This window comes from Nicrophorus vespilloides, unplaced genomic scaffold (genome assembly GCF_001412225.1).
Source record: "Nicrophorus vespilloides isolate i.1.1-1 unplaced genomic scaffold, Nicve_v1.0, whole genome shotgun sequence".
Lineage (NCBI taxonomy): Eukaryota > Metazoa > Arthropoda > Insecta > Coleoptera > Silphidae > Nicrophorus > Nicrophorus vespilloides.
Window position 1 is genome coordinate 1,128 of NW_017096228.1, and position 13,091 is coordinate 14,218.

Here is a 13,091-nt window from a genome sequence, read left to right on the forward strand (position 1 = left end):
AACCAACCAACGAATCGTTGCGGTCTAATGGATCAACAGAAGATGTACTGTACACGCTCATTTTATGTCGTTGCCATTCCAATTTATCGTCCGTCTGCTCAAGACACGCAAAATTACCATGGAAACCCATTTCCATCCGGGAAACACGCAGTTTACAGCGACGAGTTATAAATGAAAGGAACTGTAGTTTCTTTTGTTGTTTCCCGAAGAAATTACGTTGAATTATTCAGATCGAATTATTTATCATTTCAGCAAGTCGATTCGTAGCTGGAAAATCGCATCCAGGTTATTATTTATTTACATTCGGGTGTTTTTTTTTCCAGTGTCGTCGCGACGTGCAGGATAATTAAAAAGGACTGGATACATGCATAAAACCATTATTTTGCGGCAAAAAGGACGCGAACCGGAAACGAGCGGAGCGTCCAAAGGACGAAACTCGATTTTCCATCCATCTCTGTCACACTCTCTTTTTTATTTATCTCCTCTCTCTTTTTTTTGCATCGTCCGCCTTATTTTCAGTTGCATCCACTTTCGGAAACGGCGGCATTCGTAATTCAAACGGACGGAAATTCCGCTCCATCGAATTCCGTGTTCTAATTGTTCTGCATACGCACTTTCAGCTTTTGTTGCGGAGTTCTTCTCTTTTCTTTTTCGTTTTGTTTTGTTTCATTAAGTGAATAGTCTACGATAAATATCGAGGATCGAAGAGTCGAAACATTGTTTTTTTTTGTTTGTTTGTTTTCGAGGAGAGGAAACAGAAGGAAGATTTATGGATGCCACACGAGTTTATCGATGGATTCATTCAATCATAAAACGTTCATATATATATATCGAAATACGAGGCAAGTTAGTAACGGAATTTCATTAAATCACAGTTTCATCGATTTGCGAATAATTTAGATTAATTTGATCACGTTATATCCAACCAACATTTGATACATAGTAACACTTTGGACTGTGCGGATTATCGCGTTGTTCGAAACCGGACTAATCGAGCACTTTTAAACGTAAAAACATTAATTGAAATATTGTTTTGAAATATTCAAATTTATATCAAACAACAGTGTACGTGTTTGAGTAGAGCAGTGGTTTCCGAACATGATGTTACTGCGATCCCCCTTTAAAAAAAATATAATCTTGGCACTTTCCCTTAACTTTTTTCATTAGAGTTTTTAATCAAAACTTTACTTATATTATAGAGTATTGAAAAAAAAAGCCGCAAAAAGGAAATTTAAATAATTCAAGAGATAATTTACAATTAGATAATAATTAAATAAGATAACAAAACTTAATAATACTTTGAATTTAATTTTCTCATTTGAGTGGAAAATTTATATTGAAATCACGACAATCAAATTCCCGACATTCGAAATCCCGACAGTGTCTGTTATTATTTGATATAGACTTATTCAAAATAAGCAATAACAATAAGAAATAATCTAGAAGTCCATAACTATAAAATATTATTGTTTTTTTTTTCTCAGAAAACATGATTTTAGAAAGGAAAGATTGCCTATTTGATCTATTGCTCAAACAGGTCCTTATTTTCTCTCACATGAACACAAACATCGTTTCGTTGTTCTTCATACTGGAAAATTGGACATTTCTTTTTGGCGAAGAGGAGATGAAGAGGAAATTTCTATTAAGCGTCATTTTATTGAATATTTTGCATATTTGTATTTTGCAAATCATATTTTATTACATTTATTTCTCCTTTTTGCATAACAATTCTTATTTGAGCTCGAAACTCGCAATAAGAATTAAGTAACTATCGAAAAAGCCATTATTTTTCAAGTTATTATTGTTAAATAATTTGATTTTGAAATATGAAAAGTATAAATTACAATATTTTTTTAGTGCAGTTTGGAAATTTAACAAACTGAAAATATTTATGTTCAGCGAACATAACAAACTTACCATTGCAATGGGAAACTAAATTTTGTATCGAAATTTGCAAACAATGACCAACGAATAATAATGCGGTCAGCATTGAAATGTTTAATGTTCGGTGTGGATTCAATTTCAATATTACAACAACAAAAAAAATCCATTTATTGTACATTGACGAATCTATTTTTCATTTTATGTATGAATTGCACAAATATTTTGCGTGGGATCCGTCCGTTTCGAAATTTTTCGCTTTGTCCATGATATTATTTTATTTTTGTAAATCATTTTTTTATTCCGTTGCAAAATTCAACATCGATTTTTCAAATTTCCTCGTAGATTTCTCCGAACTGATCCAAGCCGCACAATGCGAGATATTGCTGTATATTTTTCCTGATGTTAAGAATATTTTGATTACATTTATGCTAGAAATTTAATTAAACATTTCTCTTTAGTTTTTGAACTGAATTCATTCTTAAGTTTATTAGTAAGTTTCTTTATGCATATTTTTTTATTTATACTTTATGATAAAAAGTATATTAATAATAAATCAAGAGAGTAAAGATTGATTTGAATCTTGTAATGAGGAAAAGGATTGTATGGGGGCAAACATTATTTACAATGGGAAGTGTTCCAGTATACACATAACAAATATCGATGCGCGGGGAGGATGGAGGATTGCCGGCGCCTGGAGTCAACCTTGAAAGTCTGCTTTAGCAAAATGGGGGAGAGATTTATTGTTTTGGCCTTAGCGTAGCGTCGTTCGTTGGGGAAGGAATCTGCAAAGTGGGTCAGCTGGTTTTTGGATGCGGAAGGAGTGGAGCCGTCTCCGGCGGGGGCGAAGTGCCAACAAAAGCGATGAAACGATCGCAGAAGGAATGGACTAAATCCTGAACATCTGCACCACTGCAACCGACATGATCCGTCAGCCGACGACTTTGGCCGTCTTCGTCCTTTGCACGTTCACCAGCCTCCTCACATCCTCCACCCACTCCATATACATGGACGAAGAGGATCACGACGTCCAACAAATAATCACGCCACTCAATCTGTCCATCGACTACGATGAATTCAACGAGACGACGACGATGATCAGCGAATGGGAGCTGCTGATCAAAGAGAGAGGACCGAAGCAGCTTCCGCTCGACGTCGCCATCCCTTTCACCATCCTCAACGTCCTCCTCTTCATCTCCGGTCTTCTGGGCAACATCGCCGTCTGCATCGTCATCAAGAGACATTCCAACATGCACACCGCTACCAACTACTATCTCTTCAGTCTGGCCGTCTCCGATCTCACCCTGCTCGTCTTCGGTAACTATATGCAAACACATTTCCTTCCAAATCCTCACAAATTAATTAATTAACATTAATTAAAAGTGCCGTCTAGTAACAAAAATATATATATATTAAACGAAACATTAATTAACGCATTTGCAGAAAATCTCGTACAAAAACTTTTTATTTTATTTACTTTTTGCAATCCTCGAGTACCATTCAAAAAGTTCTCGGAGCGAAGCACAGATCGCACAGTTAACATAACTGAAAGTTTTAATGCAACGAATTATTATTTCATTAATTTAAATTTCATTTTTTTTCTCATTATTATTTTTCTCGTCATATTGATCAATCAATGTTCACTGTATTGTATTTCATACATTTTCATCGACTTCTATTACATTTAACATACTTTATTATACAATTCGCTATCTTCCGTTTTTTTACTTATTTCCTGAAAAATTTCCATACCGAACTAAATCGTTTGTCAGATAATAATAAGAAGATTGGATACGTTTATTTTTGCACAAAATAACACTTCAAGAAAAGCGTCGTCGTCGAAATGATGTTACGGTTATATTCAAAAAAATAAATAAATATGAAAATAGTTTCGAGAAATGCATGATCCCTTTTTCCCCGTTTCGTTTCGCAAACTGCTCGATCGTACAAAAGAATTTACTGCCGTTTTCCTTTGATAATTTATTATTATTGACTCTTGCAAAACGGATCATTTCTAAACACGTTTATTTGTCGCTTATTTATTTATTTATTTAACGTTAGTTATTAGAAATAAACGCAAATTCGAAATTCAACAGTTCCAATTAGTCACGCTCGATGCATTCGGAATAACAACGAAGTTTTATAATTACTAATACCGAAGCCGCTTTGTTCAACATCCTTTGATGTCGTATAACTTTTATGCTTTCTCACATTTCATTATTGTTAATCACGAATTAACTTAGCAAATCACGTATTTACCATAGAAATCGAAGTCATATTTATTGTTTCTATTAGAGCTTAGAACTTCACTACAAATTGAGAGGAGAGCCGTAAACGGAACGAAAGTAATTCGTGGTGGCACGTACGATGAAATTGAGAGAAAGAGATTGAGAGAATGAGATTGCAGTTAGGAAATATAATCTGCAGCTACTAACCAATAAAAGTATCTCTCGAAGGGATTTATGTTCCTTCCGTTTTCCGCATCGCCTACACATCTTCGAGACCAATTTTCCAATTAGCTTATTTTCGTTTACTCTCTTTCACTGCGCTTCTTTCTGCCCAACTCATTTGAAACATGCATACATCACCCCGATACGAATTACGTAATTAATGTATGTAAACTATGCAATATTATTGTACTAAATATCATCATTTCCAATTTATTCGATTAATCACGCAATTGCGTTCAATTGTAATAAATAATACAAATTATATGTTATTCAATTTAGTTTACTGCGTGCGCTGTGAAAACAATTGCATCGCGTTCAACTGCAATTACGTTTATTGTTGTAGCGAGATCAAAGAAATAGCGTATATTTCGAAAGACAAAAATCAGTTCGAATTATTTCTTGTTTTCGCTTAATTATTATTTGATGCGCGTTGTAAATTACATAATTAATTTACGGGCGCGTCGATTCGATTGCATTGTGTTACCATACGGAATTGGAATTGCGCGCATTGTAGGGATATTATTGTTGCTCTATCAAACGATAGATTACCTTTGTCGCATTACTCGGATTGTGTAATAATATATCGGATATTCTACGTAATTAAAGCTAGAAAAAAAAAGGAGATAAAACCAACTTTCGGTGTGAAATGCTCAAAATCGGACACAGTTAATTGGATATATGGAATAATATATATATATATAATACGTTTAAAATAATTGTCACGGACGAGCTAACTAATTAATTAGCAGTATTTGCGGCGAATTGGTGCGAAACGCAGCGGGATTTAATTGGTGCGATGACTATGCGATTAATTTGCGTAATCGAATAATATATTTGATATATTTTGCTGTTGTTACGCAGGTGTTCCTAATGACGTCGCCGTTTACTGGCATCAGTACCCTTGGGCTTTGGGAGAATTCTGCTGTAAGCTGAGAGCACTCCTTTCCGAAATGTTCGTATACGATTTTACTCATTTATTTGCTTGATTCTTTGCAAATTTGTAACATGTTCGTATGGTTTGTTTATTATGTAAGCGCGACGTCAATTTGCAGGGCTTCTTACGTTTCGGTGCTGACGATCGTAGCCTTCTCCACCGAACGATACCTGTCCATATGTTATCCTCTGTATCTGTACACGATGTCGGGACTGCAGAGGGCGAAACGGATCATCTTCTGCTTGTGGTTGGTGTCTTTCGTGTTCGCCTTGCCCTTCGCCATCTTCACCAACATCCACTACATAGAGTATCCGATAGGAAGCGGGATCCATCTGGAGGTGCACATTTCATGCAGATTCTGCTATCTTTACCGAACCTGTTTGTAATGCGAGTTTGCAGGAGAGCGGCGTCTGCGCGATGCTTCATCAACCGGAGTACCTTCCTCTAGCCGAGCTCAGCACGCTCATCTTCTTCGTCATTCCGCTGCTGGTGATGCTCTACCAATACACGAGGATGGGCATGAAGATCTCCAACAGATCGCATCTGGCTTTGGGACAGAATTCGACCGTTCATCGGGACAGCAGACGATCGCACACCAATCAAACGGTCATCTGGATGTTAGGTTTCTGAAATATTATCATCAGCGAATGTTTTATTATTTATTTATTTTTTTCTCTCTATATTTTCAGCGGCCGTCGTCTTTTGCTTCTTCCTCTGTTGGGCTCCGTTCCACGCGCAACGCTTGATCTACATGTACGCAAATCAATCGCCCTACTTCTACAAGCTGAACGAGTGGATGTTCTACATCACCGGAATCCTTTACTACCTATCTTCTACGCTCAATCCCATCCTGTACAACGTTATGTCCAACAAGTACAGAACCGCATTCAGGGAGATCCTCTGCGGAGCGAAACGTACAAACGGCAGCACGCTAGTAAGGAACTCGACGATGCGCGAAACCACCAGGTTTCCGTCGCACTCAAATTCCGAGCGAACGGACACCAGGTGCGCACAAAACGAAGAAGAGAGCATGTACCTGGTTCACCAACAGAAGGAGGTGATACGCGTCTCAAGTCCGAAAGGAAAAACCAGCCTCCTCTACGAGCTCAACTACTGCGACCTAAAACCCAACAGCGAGACGTGCATCTGATCAGTCTTATCCACACGGCGTTCATTATTACCAATAAGTTGATGAGATATTGATTGTTTGTTTGCATTATTATTTTTTTATGTGTATATATTATATAACACTATGTGATACTTTATTTACAAATAAACATTGCGTTTTCGAAACTCCAATAAACGTTCATTTCAGCAACAATTGGATTTAGTTTACACAGCCCTCTCGCCGCTTCAAAACAAACTTCCACCGCAAAACCGAGGTTTCTCCATGGAACTTTCTGTTTGTTCATTGGATCATTATTGCTGCTGGAATTCCCAATTTTCCATCTAAATAATAAATCTTAAGGTGTGGAGAAATTAGTAACGAAATAAAAAATAAGTTTTAGCAAAATAATTATTAAAATAATATAATAATCAAATAGAGTGGTTATAATGCCAGCTAATAAAACTTGTATAAATAAAGAAATAATAATAAAAATATAAATAACATAGTCTTAAATTTCACGTTTTCTTTTTCCGTTCGAGAATTCTCTTTTAAATTATTCATCTGTATGTATATATATATATATATAATCTAGTTTATATGGACATCATTTACATGCTTTTCCCTGCTGCTGCTGGATGCTCTTGCAAATCTGAGATCGGCGCGTTTTGATCCTGTTCTGCAGAGTGTTCAGGAGACCGGCGAGGACGTCGTGATTGGGTAGTTTCTTGGCAAAGAGGAGCCTCTTCACTGAATCGTCGTAGGTGAGCAGGGCTACCATGTTTTGCAGGAGGAAACCCTGGCAATATTCGAGAAGCTGCAGGGCGTTGTAGACTTTGGCGTGGATGTACATGGAGACGACGTTGTCGAGGACGAGCATAGCCGCGCATCTCCCCTCGCAGTACCTCAGCAGACCGTCCAGTTGGAAGAAGTTGGCGGCAGCCATCAGCTCCAAAATATCCTCCGGTGCAGGCTCCAGCGTTTGGCATCCGCCTTGATACAAGAACTGCATCACGATCTGTAAATGATAAAATGTTCTTGTGAATGTTCTGATGCATTTTGGATTTGGATGTGTACCTGGAAGATGTGGTATCTGATGTCGTTGATCTGAACGGTAGGAAGTCCACCCTCGCAGAGTTTCGAACTGAGCATGGCACGAAGACGGGGACTAGCTGTGACGAGGACGATTTTGTGCGCGTAGAAAAGCCTTCCCTCGACCCTGAACGTGACGTCGCTCAGTTCAGGATTGTTGACGTACTTCGGGTCGATCCTCGAAGCCGTCGTCGTGGTCAGGACGCAATCCTTGATAGGTTTGATGGCCTCCCAACCGAAGCACGTGGAGAAGATGTCTGCCAGCAGGAGCGTCGTTCCTTCCTTCTGCAACAAAGTCAAGATGTAAATGTTTTTTTGCTAAAAATAGATAATCACAACGAAATCTCACTTTGCTGTATCTGAAGATGTTGAACAGTAGCGGTAGACATTCCTGGACGAACTGAGAGCTGTAATCGTCCGGGCAGACTTGCAGAAAATCTTGCAGCAGTTGATCTATAACGCAATCCAATCTAGCTTCGTGCGCCGCTCCCAGAGAATGCATCCAGCAGTGCAACGTCCAAGGAATACCAAAAGATCTGATTTCAACCGTAATATCTAGGTGATTGTTTTCTGCGCTATGGTACATGGCCTCTTGAAGCGCTTTGATCTGCGTTTTACTGAATTGCGGCGTTGTGTTCGAAGATTGCGATTGCGTCGACGCTGCGCCTAAATTGATTGATTTATTAATATATGTTATCGAGAGATTGCCCATAAATACAAAATACCTTCTGCGAGCATCTCCTCCAGCGATAACACCTCTTTATTCATGGAAGCAACAGGTTGTGACAGCAGCTTTTGCAGGATAGATCTCTGGCCGTGCGCTGCCGCCACCGAAATGGGGCTGTAGCAGCCGCGCTGCGCTGAAGCCGCGTAGCAAAGGGTATCTTTCAAGATCGTCGAGAGGAACGGATGCGCTCCGTACGAGAGCAGAAGAGCTATCATATCTGCGTTTCCCGTGCTGCTCGCCACCTGCAAAGGTGTCAACGTCGATTTGTCCTCGGAAAGTTGGGCGCCTCCTTCGACGGAAGCCCCTCTTTCCAACAAGATCCTGGCGCATCTCGCGTGGCCCTTGGAGGAGGCGTACGTGAGGGCAGTCCAGTGCTGAGTTTCGCCGTTCACGGCGTTGAAATTGGGACTCGCAGACGCAGGAGTCTCCGTGTCCACGGACGCTCCGGCATCCAAAAGACCCTAAGAGATTAATAATTTACTATAAACACTTAACATCGAAACTAAAGTAATTACCATAAGCGTCGTGTCGTCGTTGTTTAAAGCAGAAATCATCAGAGCCGTGTGTCCCTGTTGATCCAAGGTATCCAATCTTGTAGATAAAGGAAGCAAAGATAGAGCTTGTTGAATGAGTTCACTGCGTCCGGTCAGCATCAGTCTGAACGCTAATTCCACCTGTAAATTAATTTTAAATATTAATAATACAAAACTAACTGAAAAACTATTAGGGAATCACAACGTACTTGTATTTGTCGCGACGCTTCGATGTGGTCGTCATCTCCACCGGTCAACCTCTTGATCCTAACGGCTTCCTCCCCCAAAGACCTGACCGGACAGTCAACACCAGGTAGAAGCAGTCGAGCGGCCTGCATGATATCGTCCTTATCCAGAATCGCGGCGAATCTATGCTCCCCGTGAGCTGTGGCGACCCTCAACCATTCCACCAAAGGTGGAAGCACAACGTACGCCCTTTCGTAGCACAACTCTTGCACAGCACTTGCACCCTGCTCTCCGTGCTCCAGCTGCGAACACCTCATGAAATAGAATAGAGTTCTCACTGCTCTCGGACAGAGAGGAATCCTCGTTTGCATCCTATTGATCAGATCCTGCAGCTCGGTCAAAGAACCGACGCACGTCGTCATCAGCGAGGGCTCCGGTGGTCCGGATCCCCGACCCGAATCCCTGCTTGATCCTAAGCTGGACACGGACACCCAACGTGGTAAAGCTAGAGCTCCTGCGAAAATCGTAAACAATTATATTAAATTAATCTAAAGTGAAACGAAATTTAATCGAACCTGAAGCAATCCGTCCAGCGTTCAGATGAGCGTAAGGTTGTAAAAGTCCCCAAAGATCTCCATTATTGGCGATGGCGTGCTCCAAAAGGGTAGCTGTTAATGTCACATCAGAATCGCTGGGTACGCATTGCAGCAGAATCTCTTCCAGAAGGTTTTCCAAGCCGGCGCAAAGGTAAACAGCTGCGTACCTGAAACAAGCAATTATTTATTAATTAATTATTTTCTCTACTTACTTTGTTTTCAATTCAATTCTACTTACTCGTGGATGAAACGGGCCAATTTCACGTCGGTCATCCAACGGTGGAATCTTCCCACGTGCAGCTGTAATCCTGCCCTCGTGGACTTGCTCTGTCTCAACGTGCAGTCTCCTGCCATTGCCAACATCGCAGCTGCTCTTAAGCAAGCTTTTATACAGGAATCCGCCAATGGGGGACACAGAACTATGCGAAAGGAGACGGCGATGTCGTGCTTGGTGCACAGTCCCAAATTCGTGGACAACCTCTGCGTTTCTCTGCTGATCCTCACCAAAGCTCTTTGCAGCAGATACGAGAGTCTAGGGATCGTCTCCACGCTCACCCTTGCCATGTGCTCCCTGCAACGGCCAGTCTGCAGCACTCTCAATATGCAATGATTGGTCCACGGCAAGTGCTGAAGTTCGACGAGACTGAAAATCAAATTTGCATTATTACGACTGAAGACAATTAGAAGACTGAAGACAATTAGTACCGATTGTGCGAATCAACCCAAACGAATTCATCGGCGTTAGTGATGTTAGTGTTGATGGTTTCTAACGAAGAATGCCTCATCAACCTCCTCATCGCAGGCTCAGAACTTTCAGAACCCGCACTTATACTTGAATACGTGCTCGTCGAGGTATGAGAACGCATAGTTAACTGTTGAAGAGCCAACTTAATGTCTTCCAAACCTCCACTTCCTGTCCATGGTACCTGAAGCTTTTCCAAAAAGTACACAGTTTAGTAGAAAATTAATTAAAATAAAGAACAACAACAATATTAATTATAAATACATTATAAATAATATTAAATAAAATCAGAAAAATTACGTAAGTTTCACAAATGTATATAATTTGAATAATTAAAATATTAATTTCATTTACATAATAAAGTTTATATTGAGAAAGCTGAATTCTAGAATTTTAATTAACAAAAAGGAACGTGAGATAGGAAAATGATAATTTGAATAATAGTAGTATACATTAATATAATAAAGTTGAATTTCTGTCATTCTCATTAGGTAAAACGTTGGAAATTATAATTTGAATAATATGATTAAATTGAGTTTCTAGATGAGTTTTTATAACGAAATGTGTTGTTGGAAATAACGAAACTTGTGAGATTTGGTTGTTAAAATAGGTTTCCAGGGTACAAAAGAATTTGATCTAATTCTATAAGTAAACAAGAACAGGATTTGTTAAAGTGCCGACGTTGGTGGTAGTGGTGACGTATATTTACTTTGGCAGGTGTAGCTCGATGCCGGGATCTATTGTACTGCGTGTTGACTCGATTCCTCGCCGGCTTCTGGACGACGGCAACCGGTCTCTCCTGATTAGAAAGAGCCCTCGGTGAGCTGTGACCTGTATCCGACATGCTCGCATGTCCAGAAGATCTGTTCTCGTCGCTGGAGCTGTTTCCCTGCTGCTGGGCGGCCCTCTGCTGAAAGATCGCCTCAAATAATCATGACAATCCCAAAACGAGGAATGATTAGAATGAGAAACAAATAATTACTTGGATCCGGAGCTCCTGCACGCTGACGTGATGATGGAGACGCGCCGAATGAGATGGTCGACCGCCGTCCTCGATGTCCGAATACTTGAAGACAGCTTGCCCTGTCGGGATCTTCAGCCCGGACGTTGATTTGTTGGTGTCACGCTCTGGGATCATGTGTTTGCTGACCTCGCACTTGGAGCTCTTCTCCGTGGTCTGCTCGCTGAAGCTGGAAGTCTTCACGTTGTTGGCGATGTACAGCTGAGGGAATTGTTCCGTCTTCCTTTTAGGTGAAACCATACGCTCGCTTTGATTACCATCGGCGACGGGGAACGTCGACTTGGAGTGACCTAGACTCGTCGACGTCGGCGTCGCCTCTTTTCCCATATCCTCGTGGTACGAAGTCTGCTCATTGCGGGAATTACTTGAAGGCCTGAGGGCGGGAAAATAAAATTAAGATCATCTTAAGGAAATTAAAAAAAAAATAAAAACTCGTTTGTTTGCATCCCCTCAAAAGAAAAGTTTAATAACGTAAAAGTTTGGAGATTCCGTTTGGTCGTCGGTCGGAAAATTTTCGAACCGCACATACCGGTTGGTTTTATTAAAATAGTAGGCCTCGGCGCCGATGGGAAACTCATCGGAGGAGTCATCGTCCTCTTCGGAATAGCAGCAAGCAGCAGCCTGCACGTTCAGATCGTTGAAGAGCTGCGACGCGTACGAGAAAGTCTGCTTGAAGATGACGTTCACCATCCTGCTGTCCTGCACGCTGTCCAGACTCATGTAATCATCCACCCGCTCCTCCAACACGACGGCGTTCCTCCCGAACACTTCCTCTTCGTTATTATTCTCATCCCTCGGCATCTCGTTCACGTAAATCACCGATTTGTGAAGACTCTCCATCGTGAGTTTAGCCTCTTTTCCGCGCACGACCTTGCTCTCGGTGATCTGATGGATGTTGTCCGCGCTCGAGTTGATCGTCGAGAACTTCTCCGTGTTATCGAAATTGCTGTTCCCGAAAAACGTGTATTTCCTGGGCGCAAACGAAGACATCGCGTTCCTCACTAGAGCGCTCGATTTCGCCAATATAAAGTTATCCGATACTCGAACGTCCGCCCTCAGGTTGTGCTCGCATCCCCTCAGCTGAAGACACAGTATACACTTGCAATCCTTCTCGCAGCGGTGCATCTTCTCAGATTGCATTCATCTTCCGCAAGGGAACAGCTCTTTCCTCCGAACCCACTCCAAGACTGACTGACTGACTAACACTGACGACTCTCTTGAATGGCTAATGAAAGAGTAATCGTCGAGGATGTGGTACGTTTCCCACCGATTGTTACGAATTTCCTTTCAAGATCAAAACAAATACGCTAATCCGCTCGCTCGCCACTTTTAATAACGCTAATAACAGACGCAAATTCCGAGAGACAAAGAAAGGAAAGAAGACACAGTTAGATTCCAGAGAGATACGAATCTCCTCTAATGATCTTTTATCGCACGGCCCAAATTAAACGCACGAAAACGTCAATAGTTTTGCAAATTATCAAACTTCTAATAAACTGCAAACAAAAGTAAATTCCAAATTAAATTATTAATGATTTGTAATTCGCTATTTTCAATGGAAATGAAATTTCTTTCTTTCTTTATTTTCACCGTTTTTTTCACCAAATAAATCAACAATTTATAAGTAGAGTTTTGCATTTTAGGTTTACGAAAGTTCACTTCAATTTAATTTAAATATTACAATATGAAGTATAATCATGTTGTGTCATTTTTGCACATTATCAAATATCGAGAAGCCGATGGAAAACATTAAAAAATCTTTTGTTTCTAATCCACAGATTGTTTAATCTGTTTTCCATGGCTTTCTTATTCAATCTTATTTAC

General features: G+C 40.4%; 2 protein-coding genes across 3 annotated transcripts; one reads left to right on the forward strand and one right to left on the reverse strand.

The window, feature by feature from the left end:
- The first annotated feature begins 2,392 nt into the window (after positions 1–2,392).
- On the forward strand, positions 2,393–6,575 carry LOC108556350 (neuropeptides capa receptor-like). 2 transcript variants are annotated; one of them, XM_017912426.1, is made up of 5 exons: positions 2,393–3,198; positions 5,193–5,283; positions 5,366–5,603; positions 5,665–5,887; positions 5,955–6,575. In XM_017912426.1, exons 1-5 carry the CDS (start codon positions 2,805–2,807, stop codon positions 6,413–6,415), a joined length of 1,407 nt encoding a protein of 468 aa, XP_017767915.1. In that variant the 5' UTR covers positions 2,393–2,804; the 3' UTR covers positions 6,416–6,575. The 2 variants fall into 2 exon arrangements, with proteins under 2 accessions (XP_017767915.1, XP_017767916.1); XM_017912427.1 differs by having other exon boundaries at positions 2,395–3,198; positions 5,384–5,603.
- Positions 6,576–6,829: 254 nt separating this feature from the next.
- Positions 6,830–12,449, reverse strand: LOC108556356 (ankyrin repeat and BTB/POZ domain-containing protein 2). Its single transcript, XM_017912433.1, has 12 exons — positions 11,797–12,449; positions 11,229–11,640; positions 10,956–11,156; positions 10,210–10,436; positions 9,743–10,147; positions 9,484–9,671; positions 8,932–9,422; positions 8,705–8,863; positions 8,188–8,650; positions 7,812–8,128; positions 7,448–7,747; positions 6,830–7,388 (listed from the first exon to the last, which is right to left on the reverse strand). Exons 1-12 carry the CDS (start codon positions 12,405–12,407, stop codon positions 6,978–6,980), a joined length of 4,185 nt encoding a protein of 1,394 aa, XP_017767922.1. The 5' UTR covers positions 12,408–12,449; the 3' UTR covers positions 6,830–6,977.
- Positions 12,450–13,091: the final 642 nt, after the last annotated feature.

Excerpts from the sequence above, each read along its gene's own strand:
- LOC108556356 (XM_017912433.1), bottom strand. The coding sequence starts at position 12,407 with ATGCAATCTGAGAAGATGCACCGCTGCGAGAAGGATTGCAAGTGTATA. Across the intron at positions 8,864-8,931 it reads AAGCGTCGCGACAAATACAA|GTGGAATTAGCGTTCAGACT; the intron begins GTACGTTGTGAT and ends ATTAATTTACAG. Across the intron at positions 8,651-8,704 it reads ACGACGACACGACGCTTATG|GGTCTTTTGGATGCCGGAGC; the intron begins GTAATTACTTTA and ends TTAATCTCTTAG.
- LOC108556350 (XM_017912426.1), top strand. The coding sequence starts at position 2,805 with ATGATCCGTCAGCCGACGACTTTGGCCGTCTTCGTCCTTTGCACGTTC. Across the intron at positions 5,284-5,365 it reads AGAGCACTCCTTTCCGAAAT|CGCGACGTCAATTTGCAGGG; the intron begins GTTCGTATACGA and ends TTATTATGTAAG. Across the intron at positions 5,604-5,664 it reads GAAGCGGGATCCATCTGGAG|GAGAGCGGCGTCTGCGCGAT; the intron begins GTGCACATTTCA and ends GCGAGTTTGCAG.